At 48.1% G+C, this 14,918-nt stretch overlaps 1 protein-coding gene across 1 annotated transcript; it reads right to left on the reverse strand.

Moving 5' to 3' along the window:
- Positions 1–6,148: 6,148 nt before the first annotated feature.
- On the reverse strand, positions 6,149–14,607 carry LOC142999199 (lipoma-preferred partner homolog). The gene is made up of 3 exons (XM_076148618.1): positions 12,348–14,607; positions 11,286–11,406; positions 6,149–10,410 (listed from the first exon to the last, which is right to left on the reverse strand). The coding sequence occupies exons 1-3, from the start codon at positions 12,608–12,610 to the stop codon at positions 10,282–10,284; spliced, it is 513 nt and encodes a 170-aa protein (XP_076004733.1). The 5' UTR covers positions 12,611–14,607; the 3' UTR covers positions 6,149–10,281.
- Between the last annotated feature and the right edge of the window lie 311 nt (positions 14,608–14,918).

The following is a 14,918-nucleotide window of genomic DNA, read 5'->3' on the forward strand; positions in this document are numbered from 1 at the left end:
ATCACAGCATCACTCAACAACCCCAGCGACTCTTAAGGAAACAGGAAGGAGGCGTGTGTTTTGCACGTAAGGCCTCCACATCTTCAGTGGGCTTAATCAGTCAGCTCGCTTTAGTGTGAGAACAAAAGTTCACATGGAAAGCGGAGGTTTTGCATCAAATCCATCGATGACTCTCTGCCTCTTACCCTGAGGTCAAGAGGTGACAGCTCAAAGAGCCTTTAAATCATGAGAACCACTTTACCTTTGAGTGCAGCTGCAGGGACGCACCTACACTAAGTCAGTAAATTCTGTGGATTTATGTGGATCTGAAAGTTTCCTCTGCGTTGCATATAAATCAGGCTTTGTTTGGTCAGACGCAGTGTGAGCCTGACTGTCAGTCTGTGGCAGGTTAAAGAGAGGTAAAGGAGAACCTGAGCCTTTAACCACCGCTCAATGATTCCTCCTGTGAAGAAACTCACACTTCCAGCTGACGCACAGGAGGAGCTGCGTCATATTTCAGGTTTTTGAAAGAATCTGCCAAACATACCACCAGAATTCAAATCCTAATTTTTTTGCATTTACTCTAGGTTTGGTTTGGTTTCACACACTTTTCAGACAAACTACCGCATATCTACAGAAGCCAGGAGAGAACGCTGGCTGGGGAACGATGCAGGAGGAGGAGGTCAGTCAGCAGAGTCAGATGGTGGTCGGGCTCCACAGGGCTGGATGGAGGCAGGGGGGACGGGGGACAGAAGGTGGAGGGGCGACTGTGACCATGACTGCTCTGTGGCACCGGCCTGTTAGGATGAAGACACTTCATTATCATTTAAGATTTAAGATTTAAGATTTAAGATACTTTATTAATCGTCATTTTGCATGCAATTCACAGCAAATCGCATGCAATTGAAATTTATCATGCACCCCCTCATATCACACACACACAAACACATGCATCACAGAGGGGGTGCAGGGCAGTTAGGGGTTCGGTGCCTTGCTCAAGGGCACCTCGGCAGTGCCCTGGAGGAAAAACTGGCAACTCTCCAGCTGTCAGTCCACTTTCTTGGTCCAAACAGGACTCGAACCGGCGACCCTCCGTTTCCCAAGCTGAATCCCCTATGGACTGAGCCACTGCCGCCCCTATCATGTTATTATGATCATTTAGACAAGAAAAAATGTCAATTCCAATGTCTACGTTTTATGGCCGGACTAGAGGGTGAATCCTCCAGACTGAAATGTACAAAAACAACTTTGTAAACAATTATAAAAGGCCGAGCAGGCAAACTGTGATCAATTAAGGCAGAGCTGTTACAGAGAGGCAGACCAGCCACAAAGATGAAGCAAACTACTGCAGCAAAACAATCTGACAAGGTTCTACACAGCAAGCAAAAGAGAGCAGACACGTGAACCAACATTAAACAAAGTGACCCGGCTGGTGTGTGTGTGTGGTGTGTGGTGTGTATGTTCCAGTACTGTAAACAATTACACGATCACAGAATTCAATGCAAATTCAACAAAACGCCACATTTTTCAGCAAGGACGCGTAATTTCCTATTTTATCACACACGTTTCACAGATAAGATCAAAATCCAAACTCTTTTATCACAAACTGGAACGTTCGCTCTGTCTCCTGAAGCTCGTTGAGCTCATCAAGCCGCCCACACTGCTGAGGCTTTGTTCAGAGTGAAGCTGAAGTGTGTGGTGTGTGTCAATGCTTGATTGCAGCGCTGCAAACAGAGGTGATGGAGTCAAATCATGTTTAGTTTCTATTTACGTCATTTAAAAGTTGAAGTGCAAACACTGAATATGAAAGACGTTAAAGACAAACAAGTGGAACAAAACAGACGCTCACCTTTAGTTTCTCTTTATCTCAGATTACACACTCAGAGTGTGAAGTGGAGAGATAAAATGAAATGTGTTCATCTAAGGAAGCAAACCTGAATGTGAGAGGATGGTTGGTGACACAAGAGGGTAAAGGTATTTCTATGCATATTGTTTGGGTTTCTTTGTCATGTAGATCTATTTAAATCTCCTCAATATAAATAAAAACATTAAAGTTGCTGTTAAAAGTTGCAATAAATGGAAAAACTATTTGCTAAATTGGCCACAAAATCCAGAAAGTGACTGCAACAAAATCTGTGAGGACCTCTGCACACATCACAACACAAATCCTGAGGTGAGAGAGTGGAGCAGGTGAGGGAGTCAGGTGACCAGAGGGGGGAGACTCAAGGGTGACAGCTGGTGGTCAGGTGGGGAACTGCAGTACAGTGAATGCAGTTGAACTCGGCATACTGTGTTGCTTTGCATTACTTGAGGAAGATGAGCTGCTTCAGGAGGAAGAAGCATATTGATTTTTGACTATCTTACCTAATATGAAAATTAAGGAATGGCGTAGAATTAAAAGATTTCTTTTTCAAGGCCGAAGGTCAATAACAGGTGGAAGCTAAACCTCTGAGGCCACTGAGCCGGGGCAGAGCGTGACTTTGGTTTTTGCCTTATTTTTGTGTGTTGTTGTTTCATCTGGTGACCCTCCTGTGCCCCCTGCTGGGGCCGAGCGCCACAAAAACAACCGCGGTGCTTGAGGTCATCACCGCCTTGCTGTGGGTCGTCGGGCACAGCGTCCCAGAGTGCAGGTCAAGTCCACCGACATGTTAGTTCCTGGTTTTGTCTCGGGTCTTTACTGCAGGCCAAGTTTTTGCCTTCTGCCGTTTGTTATGAAATGTCAGTCTGCTTCCCTCTGATCAGCGTTTCTGTCCTGATCCTGATGTTTACCTGTCTGTACTCTAAATGTGTTGTGTTTGTACCTTCACTGCTTTGTCTGAATGTATTTGTCTCCAGATTCCAGGCTCATACATGGTTTACACTCTGCTGTATTCAATTACAAGACAGATAGTAAAGTGTTGATATGGTAACGTACATGCTCCATATTAAATCAATTACCATTAATTTATTAATCTCTGGCAGACAGCAGATAGCAGGGCGGGCTTGAAGTCTCACTGTGATAAGTTAGAGAACGTCAGCGTGTCCAATGAGGCCCCATGGTCACAGCTCAGTCTTATATGAATCATTATACGGCTCAGTTTAGCTCCAGATGCCAACCGTGACATCATCAAGATGCACAGCAGCAGGAACGGCAACACAAGCAGTACAATCGCTTCCAGCATTGAGAAGTTGAAACGGTGCTGTGCAGTCAAATACAGTGAAGAAGAAGAAGAAGAAGCTTCCCTGACATGTACATTAGCTGTGTGATGCATTGCAGTGGATGTGTTGTTGTGTATTGAGTCTATGTTTACATGCTGGAGCTCCCATTAGGCCACAGCAACAATCTGGAGAAGTGGCACTAAATGTAATCTCTGCTTCCATCTGGGTGCATTTCTAATTTACAGCTGCAGCAGTGGGATCACATGACGCGGCAGGAGAAAGCACTTTGACCTCCCTGAACTCAGAGAGCATCAAAGAGAAGGAGAGGCTGAACCGCAGCCAACGGCATTTTTAATAAAGCCGATGAGTCATTACAGTTGAAGTGATTAAAAATTAAAGGAAAACAAACTGGAATGCGGCAATTTCTTCATTTAAGAGGGAAAAGGACGGCCTGGAGAACTCAGCCTGAATGATGCTGATACAATGAGGGCGACTGCCAGTGGAGGAACTCTCAATTTACATGATTGCATTTGTTTTAGAGAGTCGGAAATCTGCTTTGTCATCAGGTTAGATTCTGGAGGGAGCGGCTGAATTAATGGACGACGACGCTTCGGTGGATTTCATGGCTTTTTCCTGAGTGTGTCACAGATCAGGCAGTAATGGAGACACACTGACCCTGAAACATGACCCGTCTGTACTTTAGATCATGGTTCAGACTGGATGAGGTGCAGTGTGTGTGTGATATGAGGCTTACTGCTGAAAATATTCAATCCCATCATCCATCATCATCATCATCAGCTGGTTGTGACGTCAGAACGGAGCATCAGACAAAACCTACAACACCAAACACATCACACGGTGCTCTTCATTCAATGCAATGTGCCGTTTGTGGTGTTAAGGAATAAAATCTGAACATGCAGGTAAACAAACTTTACCATATAAAAAATATGCATTCAGTACTTTAAGTCATTCGTGAATTAATTTGTTATCTTTGGTGATTTTCTATATAATTTCCCTTGAAGAATGTGGAGAAGATTGATTTAGCAAAGATGCACCGATGAGTCTGATAAATGGAACCTTGCCTCCTGGGCTGTTTGCTTTATGGACAAATATGGAACCTACAGTATAAACTAAGATTTCAGCATTAAAGACATTTTTTTGCTGGAAATATTTTTGTTGCAGGAAGCATTTGACATGAGGGTCGAAAACAATCAACTACAGGAACATCCAGGTCTCTCTTCAGTATGTTCTGGTGTTAATATGAATCTGTTGTAATCTGAGTCAATGTCTGGGAACCCTGAACCCTCGGCTGCTCTCACACCTAATTGCAAAACAAGAAGTGCACTGCTAACAGTTTGGAAGTCTCACGGAGGGCGAGCGAGCGATGGCTCCCAGCGATCCGTCTGAGCTCGGCCCAGGCAACACCGACTGGCTGATTACATCACCGCCCGTAGCCGACTCAAGGACATGCAAAATCAATGCTCCTGATGCAAATGCACAGCAGGGATTCACTTTAAAGCTAATAACACAAAGCTCAGAGCTCTGCATTGTCAGTCCACATCTCCGTGTTCCGTACAGTAAATGTGACAGCTTCATTTAGAGAGCCGAGCGTGAGATCATGCATAGTGGCCCATTTTACTCCTGCGTGCTCATCTGCTTTCTGCTAAATAATTCAGGCCATAATTCTGCACATTAAAACAAGAAACAGCAAAGCGGGCCTCCAGAGACGCAGCGCTGGAATTTTATGCAGAAGAAGAAATGGGAGGGAACACACTGCTGGCTGCAGGGCTCATCACTCATCAATTTGTTTGGAAACAACAGATTTATGTGCAGTAAAGCAAGTCCCTGAATGCAACGCTGGAGGGGCTCTCACTCTCTCTCAGACACACACACACACATATGCAAATGTACACATCGGGCAGAATCACACACACAAACACACACACACACACACACACACTTTTTCTCTGGGAGTAAACTGAAGATTTTGGCAGCAGTTGGGAGATTTCCTAATTTTTTTTTTTTTTACATAAGCTGGAGGCGATGGTGTGTTTGTGTGTGTGTGTGTGTGTGTGAGCAGCAGTGAAGCTTCTGATCATCATTTACTTTACGCTCCAGGTCGGTCCTGTATAAATATTTCTGTTTGATTTCCCTTATTAAACTCAGACTTTGGCATGAAACAGAACACAGACTCTTCAGGTTTGTCCGCTGAGATCACCTCACCCACTTTCCTCCTCACGCTGGCATCGCAGGTAGGAAACCAGACGTTCAATCACTTCCTGCTGGATCTGAAGCACGCAAGCTAAAATGTCAAATGTAAAGAATTTAAATCAAGAAAGTCTCAGAGTCATTTTAAGTCCTCAAAGTATTTTTTTTCCCCCTCCAAGAATTCCATCAAGCTGATCGCAGCAGTAAGCAGAGGCCTGAGACACACACACACACACACACACACGGTGTCTCAGTGTAATTACACCGCTGTCCCACGTGTGCAATCAAAAGTCTATTGCAAGCGTAATATTTCAATTAAGCAGGTGATTCCAGTGTGAGGAGTGGTGTGCCTGTGTGTGTGTGTGTCTGTGTGTGTGTGTGTGTGTGTGTGTGTGTGTGAGGTATCACTGCACGAGCCAGGAGGAAAGGAATTGGAGCTGCGTAAGCACAGAGAGTGTGTGTGTGTGTGTGTGTGTGTCTGCACTGAAGGGCTTTTAAATGACTCTTGAAGAGAGCGGAGCAGCTCCGGGTGAGACTTGTTGGGAATAAATCTCTTTCATCTGCAGGTCGGCTGCTCGGGAGGTCAGACTGAGATTTTCTGGAGAGCGCTGCGAGAAAAGAGCTCATTAGCCGGCCAGTCCTGCAGGCGATGAGCCAGAGGGCCAGTGTTAACCGGCAACAAGGGGGGGGGGGGAAGAACGGGGGCAGGTCTGGAATGAACAAGCAGGAGGGAGAGAGAGAGAGAGAGAGAGAGAGAGAGAGAGAGAGAGGGAAGGAGGGAGCAAACACTGGCACAGAATGAAAGCAAACCACAGAGACGAGATGCCGTTGCAAAGCTTTTATTCAAAATGGAAGAACACAGAACAGCTGACTGCCTCCTGGTCCGGCTCCACCTGCACAGGTGAGCTCAGGTCAGAGGCTCCAGCTCTTTATCAGCCTTTATAAGAGGAAACACTGTTTGTACTCAGACTCCACCGCCGCTCCATAGAAATCAAGGGCTTCTCTCTTTCTTTACTTTGGTAAAGAGGAGTAAACATGTGAGAGGCAGAGTGAGTCAATACTGGAGAGTCAAAGGCACTTAGACAGAGAGGAGGACAGCAGATACACAAATACAAAAACAGCTCAGACATGAAATCATCTTTACTTTAATGCTTCAGCTCCTCCATGCACAAACATCTGAAGAGCATCAGGCTGGACTTTACACACACACTTCCTCTTTTCAATGAATGAAGGAATCTGATGTGATTGAATACTTTTAGTACGCAGAGGAAGCACGGAGCTCTGGCATGTTCCACGTTGATCAGGGTTCAGGGAAACAACAAACTAAATCACAGGGCCGAGCCCAGCGGAGAAGCAATTAAATAAAGGAAACATGGCTACGACAAAAACAACACAGCAGCCATCTGGTACCAAACCAACGAGACGCTCGGACAGCAGCGGCGCGGCCGCTTAGGACGAGGAAGCGTCACCGCCCGCTCCGCATCTCGCTCTAATGACACTGGGAACCGCAGCTTGGACCACAGTGTTCCCGTTCTGGACTGTTCCAGGTGAAGCAGTACCTCATTTCATTCAAAGTTTGTGTTCCAGGAACGCCTCGACTCCACCGATTGATGGGTCCATCTCAGCTCCTGTACGACTCTAAAGAACACGTACGGCTTTCTGTGACGCAGCGATATGAGATCAATCCCCTGCAGCAGAGACGCTGTGAGCCGTTACACTCTGTGCCAATAAGCCAAACCCACCGGACGTATGAATTTAAAGTTATGAAGGCGTTAGAGAGTGAGTCTGAGCTGGAGTCTCATCCTTCCTCTCTGTTATGAACTCTGAACCTGACAGAGGAGCTCAACATGGATTCTGACGCAGACCTCCTGTATCTTTCCCTTCTCCTCCTGCTCCTCATGTCGTGTGTGTGTGTTGGTATAAATAGTTACCACGCACTTGTGTTCTCCTGTATCAAACACATAATTATCCGCTCTAACAAACGAGGTAATAACAGCGGGGCGAGTGTGAAGTGTGCGGCGGCGGCGTAAACAACGCGGTGACCTTACAGCGCCGCCTCACCGTCATTCCTCACTCTAAAGACTTGAGTACATTACCGAGCGACTTGTGTCTGATTTGACAGCAGTTAGGCTCCGACACGCCGCCTCAGCGCTTTTCCCCGACGTAATGGGACACTTAGACGCTTTTTACAAGTCCTTTCTGCAAACGTGGCCAACAACATTTCCCCATCTTTTTTAATTTAAAATAGAACAGTAACCGCACGCCTCCGGTATTACAGCACGCTTAATGGAGCGAGGAGAACGTTAAGATGTCAGATCTGACTATAAAGAAGCACGATCACAACAGGAGACGCCGTGAGGAAAGGGGGGGGGGCGGGAGAGAGCGTTTTGGAGAAACATCAAACTTTGTGATGTAACTCATCCTGGCACTGAGTTTAGACTTTGACACCTTGATTTGTGTTTCCTTCACTTCGTACTAGTTTGGGGAAGTTAAAGGACCTTGATTTAACCTCTAACACATCCTGGACATTAGAGCAAAGCAACACACGGTCTGATGTTACAGTCTACGTGTGTGTGTGTGTGTTTACTGCTGGAACACCTGGCTGATCATGTGAGAACTAATTGAATTGAAGTGAAGATCTGGATTTGATGAATTGTTTTCCCTTTCTTTTACATTGCGTGTGTGTGTGTGTGTGTGTGTGTGATTCACGTGGGCCTTAACGACGGTTGCCTTCATAAGGATAATAATGCATTGACTCATGTGTTTGTGGTGCAGAATGAAAGGTTTGAGTGGAGGAATGGAGGAAGGATCCATCAGGTTTCATCAGGTTTGATGTGGAGCTTGACGGTCGTTTCTAGAGGTTTGCATCATCGAGAGTCAGAGCCATGATCACTGGATTGTCGGGGGGCCTTGGTGGAGGTTTGAATCTAACCCAGTTCCTCCCCTTGTGCTCTGTTCTGTCACACACACACTCACACACACACACACGTTGGTTTGCTCAGAGGCACTCGCTCCAGAAAGTTTGAGCCGTCCTGATTAAGAGCGGCTAACACTTCCCTGTGTGTGTGTGTGTGTGTGTGTGTGTTTCATATCTGCGTCTGTCTCCCCTCGCTCTGACCGATGAACCGGCCGCGTCTCTCTAAATATTGATGGAACATTTCCTGCGTGCATTGACTTTAGCTGCAGGCGGGAGAGAGAGCGAAGGTCGTCTGTACATTTGACTGGGACACAAGCAGCCGGCGAGAAAAACCTCCTCAGGACTCACAGACACACACACACACACACGCAGTTTGAGGGAGATTCAATATTTCCCATCTACAGGTCATTGTATAGTTTTCATTTCTACTCATCCTGATGAAAACCCCTTAAGCTTTCTCAAACTCGATCTCACTGATGATTTCTTTAGTTTAAGGCTTATTAGCACAGATCCTCATTACATCATCATCATCAAAACCTCAGCACACACAGCGTCTCTCTGCCGTCACAGTGGAGTTAGCAGAAGCTTCTATCGTCTAAATAGCACAAAGTTACTGCTTCCACTTTCTTTATTAAATCAAAAAAGGTTAAAAACCAGAAGAGGAAGACGATGATGCGTTCTTCTTCTTCTTCTTCTTCTTTACTTAGGGGAGATTATAGTGGCAGCAGAGTTTACATTATAGATCCGTCCAGAGGAACACAGAGCAGAGGCGTTAAAATAATGTTCACTATCACCAGACGGATGAAAAGTAATCAGACAAACATGAACACAACATCCAAACAAACACGTGGTCACAAAACCCCTTAACTAAAGGGGAAATAGGAATCAATTCTGGATCATTTGGGGGGAAACTCTCATGGTCCCTTTGTTTGCTCGTGAGCTCTGGAAGTGAACGTCTAAAATCTAACACTAAAAGACCGAGTGTGTGTACCGTGACACACCGTCACACACACACACACTAACACCTTATTTCCCACTTAAATCACTTAAAGGACACTTATGCTTGAATCTATACACTTAAAATATTTCCTTATTCCTAAAACAAAAATTCTGTCTCTGCTTCTTCTTATAAAGTGTCGATGCAGTGAACATGTTGCATAGCCGAGCGGCGTCCCTTTTCACGCCCGTCTGACCCCCTGGTGGCGAGGGCGACGTCACCGACGCCGGGCCGAGGAGATCCGTTCAGGAAAATGGGTTTTTAGTAAGACGGAGAAAGTTTTGTTCGCCTGACGGGAAGTTTACACTCCGACGTGAGGGGAACGTGTCGTGACCGCGTCGCCCAGGCCGACAGGAAGTGAGGTTGGACGCCGGAGTATGAGTGACGGTTACATGGTTACATACTAAATAAGAACACGTTTACATACGGCGCTACAGGTTCACTCACTGAGAGCTCAGAGGCCGGAGCGCCCAGCAGCAGAGCTGACATGTAAACGCATCACTGAGCCTCAGTGTGTGTGTGTGTGTGTGTGTGTGTTGTTTGTGGAGTTGTGCGCGGCGGTGTGTGTGTGTGTTCTTGTATCTGTACAAACACCCCAGAATAAAACAAACTGCACTTTTTAAACGATATAACGCCGTTTCTAAATACTGCTAAAGCTACAGTCACACACACACACACACACACACACACACATCACACACACATCAATCCAATGAGATGTGAGATGCATGTTGCTGGTGTGAACTGATGGTTAAGCACCGACTCCCCTGCTGTGATTGTACCGACTCGCTCGCAACGTACGTGTGTGTGTGTGTGTGTGTGTGTGCGTGTGTGTGTGTGTGAGGCTATTATTACCTGGTGCTGGTGAATATAGATACGGTATATGTTTATAAGCTGAAGAATGCAAGCTTCTGTGTGTGTGTGTGTGTGTGTGTGTGGAGAGAGAGAGAGAGAGAGAGCGAGAGAGGGTGGAGGAGAGAGAGAGAGGGAGGGAGAGAGAGAGAGAGAGCATGGGGTGGTCACAGTGGGGGGGAGCTAGAGTTCAGAGGTCAGTTGTAGCCTTGGCGGTGAGAGCCTGGATGCGGCTGCTGTTACAGTTTTTGCAGAGGACGTGACCGTCCAGAGGGTAGCAGCCCTGATTATCCCCCTCAGACAGCAGAGAGCCACAGTCCTGCACACACACACACACACACACAGTCACTTTGTTAGGGGGTCTCAGGTATACAGGTATCACAGCTCCTCCTCCTCCTCCTCCTCCTCCTCTTTGCTCTCATGTCATCAGTAAACACACACATGTATCTAAGTCACTTCCTCTCTGTGGGTTGTTGCTCTCTGCACAGTCATGCACTCACACACTACTCAGTTCATCTTGAGCGAGGAGACGCAGGATGTTGTGGCGGTCTGCTGTGGTTGTCTGACTGTGGGGGGTGTTAACTCTCCTCTCCTCTCCTCTGTCTGCTCCTGATGTGACACAGAGTCACGTCTGTCGTTTGGCAGAGTTCACTGCCCTCTGCACGCCTTTACGTCTCATAATATGTGTGTGTGTGTGTGTGTGTGTGTGTGAATCTAGATACATGATTCAGGGCACACACACACACACACACACACGCACATTGAGCTCGGCGTCCACGCGTTACATACATTGTACCTGTCTCCTGCTCCTGTCTCCTGTCTCCTGTCTCCTGCTCCTGTCTCCTATCGTCTGACCCCTGCAGCTCAGCTAATCTGCCTGGCGTTCCTTTGACCTTTGCGTCTGGTAAACACTCAGGCTCACGCTGGCACGCTGTTGTCTTTTAGCCGAGCGACCAGAATGCCGCCATCATCACGAGCAGAGCGACGCCACGATGATGTGTAAATATGTAATTGTATGAACTTTGCAGCAGAGCGATGCAGATCTATTTAGAGCACAGAGGAGGAGGAAGAGGAGGAGGAGGATTCACTCAGGTTGCTGTTAAGGTGACTGATGAAGATTACACCTGATGCTGCCCGGCAGTACAGAGTGACATGAGGACAGAACACACAGGTGATCAGGGCGCGTACACACACCTCACAGCGGTAACACTGCACATGGAAGTCACGGTCCAGGGCCACGATGCGAACCGTCTCCTCCTGACCCGGCGCCGGCATGATGGGCTCCTGGCACACACAGCAGCGAGGAGCGAACTTCCTGTGAGAGAACAGAACCACAGAACAACAGAAAGATGGATCAGGCTGCTAGTGACACACACACACACACACACACACACACACACAAGAATGATTACGCAACCCTGGTCTGAGATCTGAACTGTGCAGACGATGTGGGATTGTGTAATCTAAGTTTGGGGTTGCTGGGCCTGTGCCTTCATATGGTTACGCAACAGGAAGTGTGAGTTCCCTTACAGGAAACAAGAAGGCAGAAGCCCAGAACAGCAACAGCAGAGGGACACACACCATCAGGTCCTGCTGTGTGAGTTTAGAGACGGGGGGCTTCATAAACACACTGAGGTGATGATGTCACTGGTTCTGACCCCGGCAGGTTCTGACCCAAGCAGGTTCTCGGGTCAGATCAGAACCTTGTGCTTACTGATCCGTGCCCGGTGAAGCTAAACTTGTCTCATCAACAGAATCTATGAGGAGAAGCAGCAGAAACATGAAGTGTGTGTGTTCCAGTAACACTCCCACGCCTTCTAACCAGTAACTGGGCCTGAGGAGGAAGAAGGTCTCTAACTATAGGACCAATGAGGATCTGAGAAGCAGACAGAGACTCCAGGCTCCATCAGGTGACTGTAGGCGGCGCTCACACTTCTTCTATTTCTCCTGCTTAATCAGTGTCGGGGGGGGGGGAGGTCTGCGGCTTCGGGGAATCACAGCCCGGGGCCCGACGTTCCTATTTCCTCCACGCTGACGGGCCGTGGAGCCGAGGTCACACTGGGTCATGTGGAAAGAAAGAGCCACGCAGAACACGGAGGCGGGGGAAGCTGTTTACGTCCACTTCCCTTCTGGTCACTGAGTACAGTAAGGATTCCGGCTAACGCTTACGCAATGGGTTTGGCGTGTGACACAAGCGGGCTGGCTCGAGGAGATCCTCCGCTCGAAGGTCTGGGGGGGTAAATGTGAACGCCTTACTTGTGGAAGTCCTCGATGCAGTGGATGTGGTTGGAGGCGTCCACGGTGAAGGGGATCCCGTCCAGGCTGCGGTGGCAGACCACACAGGTGAAGCAGTGAGGGTGGTAGGCCTTCCCTGTGGCCCGCAGGATGCGCTCCATGATGGGCTTACTGCAGATGGTGCAGGTCTCCAGGGTGTTCTGCAGAAACAAGCACACGCACCCACAGACAGACGCCCACAGGATTACAACACAACCCAGCTGATGAGTGCGCCCGTGATTCATCAGCACACACACACATAAAACACTTCCTTGCAATTTGTGTTTGTCTGCAAACAAATGTTAATCATCATTAGGAAAGGGAAAACTTTCAGCGCAGTGTGGTTTGGTGTGGCGTCATCCTGCGTCTCGTCCAGCTCAGAGTCGTGGCAGCGTTTTCTACTTCCTGTTGCAAGCGTTACTGAGCCTGTGCAACAAATACACGCACGGCCAGGACCTTTAGCCGGGCGTCCTCAGATGCCTCTGAAGCTGACGGAATCTGATTAGAGGTTCTCTCCAAACACAAACACAGTCATTTTTCAGCCGCCCTCACCCACACACACACACACACACACACACAGACACACACACACTCCATCCTCCCGTACGAGCGGGCAGTAAATATTTCCACTTTGTGATGACTGCAGGATTTCTGCAGCCAGCCGCCCGGGCAGCCGGCCCGCTGTGGGGACGTGTGGGCCGCCTGCCTCTGACTGATCTCAGGCATCTCTCTTCTTAATATCTGCTGGGAGACACCATTTGTTATTTCAATATTTCATAAATAACGACCGCCTCTCTAAACAGCAATGCAATTACAGAGGGGCGGATATATCATGTGAGTGTGATGGATGTGTGGCCTGGTGTGGCTGCCTGGGCTGCGGACAGCGCTGTCCCGCTTTACTCCAGCATTTCCTGGATCTCTCTGGATCTCTCTCTCTCTCCCTCTCTCTCCCTCTCTCTGTTGTTAATCTTCACGCTCTGCTGGGCTAAAGACTGCACGGTTCAGCGGCTCCCGTTGGTTCTCCTCGTCGTCGTAGCGATCCGCCTCAGTGTTTCCAAACACAGCTCGGGGTGTGTAGCAACACTGGGCTGCATCATCTGCTGCGGCACAGACGCAGCGTCAGGCCCCGCTGTGAGCCGTGACTCTCCTGTGACCGCTCTCCCCTCTCCGGAGCGCCACGCTGACATTTATAGGCTCTAATGAGCTTTACAGGATGAAGTGATTGAAACGACTGCATGGAGATGCGTCCACATAAATCCCGTGGCCGGCGTGTCAGACCTTTGCTTCTCACTGCAGCATTATGTGTCAGCGGAGGTTGAAAGGGCAAACGATGCGAGGGGCTGATGTATGGCTGCAGGCACGCCGCCGCCGCCGCAAACACAGCTTCTAAAAATGGACGTCTCAAAGCCCCGCAGGAGGGGAATTATTTCATGAAAAGCAATGCGTGCCAACGAGCGCTGCATTCTGATTTTCCCTCCAAGATGGTAATAGAAATAAAAACTATTCCCAGGGCAACATTTGTGTGTAAACAATGTCCATAGTGCAATACTCCTCGATCCTGGAAGTGGAATAAAGCCTTTAATGAGCTCGCAGCACTGAGCCCCTGAGGTTTGACTCACACAGAGAGAGAGAGAGAGAGAGAGAGAGAGAGAGAGAGAGAGAAAGAGACACAGACAGGGAGAGAGAGAGAATATATTTACAACCAGAGAATCCCAGTAAGATCCAAGGGCCACAAAGTAGTAAAACCATCCTCATCCTCATCTCTTCTTCCTCATGTGTGTGCATTTCCACTTGTTCTCATCTGGCCTTCCTGTGGGAATACCTTGCCCTTGTTTAGCTTAACTAGAGCATATGATTCCACAGCACAAAGATCCTCCGGGCCATCGTAATGAGCGCAGTGCTCAAAAGACAAAATGTGTCTCTTCCTCCCTGATACTGAGACTCTGTGACCTCCATGTGTTCAGCCTGATCAGTTTCTCCTCTCTGTGCGCTTTCATCAATGGGACTTGTTTCATATGAGGTCATTATCTAATAACCTGGGTTACACAACTCCTATCCGACGTCCACACACTCGGGACACACACGTACTTTTGGTTTGTGGTGGGTCAGAAGCTCCAGCTGTGGTTTGGAAGCTCCACTTCCCACTGCGTGTCCTCCCTGTGAGACGTCCCCGTCCTTTACCGTCTGCCACTAGAGGGCTGTATACGTCTGCAGATGTCCGGGTTTGGTGTTGCCCCCCCCCCCCTCAGTGAGCGTGATGTATTCAAGCATACGTGTTCCTGTTCCCCCCTCCCTCAGACGCTTCTCTAAGTGTTTGCCCAGAAGGCTAAACAAATGTCTAGGCAGATGAGGTAAAGTGAATGTAGGTCAGACAGCGTGAGGGTAAGAGGAGAGTATTAGGAGGAAGTCAATAATCCTGCCCCCTTTTTTCTTCTTCTATTATTTCTGACAAAGCGTTCGCATGATCAGGCTAATGCCAAACATACTGAGGCCCGCACAGTCCAGCGCCGCTTCTCCCCCCAAACAGTGTTTGACACGGCTGTCTGCCAAGAT

Source organism: Genypterus blacodes, unplaced genomic scaffold (assembly GCF_046128005.1).
Source record: "Genypterus blacodes isolate CSIRO-AG114 ecotype Tasmania unplaced genomic scaffold, CSIRO-AGI_Gbla_v1 ptg000041l_1, whole genome shotgun sequence".
In the NCBI taxonomy this organism is placed as follows: Eukaryota; Metazoa; Chordata; class Actinopteri; order Ophidiiformes; family Ophidiidae; genus Genypterus; species Genypterus blacodes.

Bases quoted from the DNA above. Each gene is read 5' to 3' on its own strand.
- LOC142999199 (XM_076148618.1), bottom strand. From the start codon at position 12,610: ATGAATCACGGGCGCACTCATCAGCTGGGTTGTGTTGTAATCCTGTGG. The intron at 11,407-12,347 runs GTAAGGCGTTCA...GTTCTCTCACAG, and splicing joins TGCATCGAGGACTTCCACAA to GAAGTTCGCTCCTCGCTGCT. The intron at 10,411-11,285 runs GTGTGTGTACGC...GTGTGTGTGCAG, and splicing joins TGCAGTGTTACCGCTGTGAG to GACTGTGGCTCTCTGCTGTC.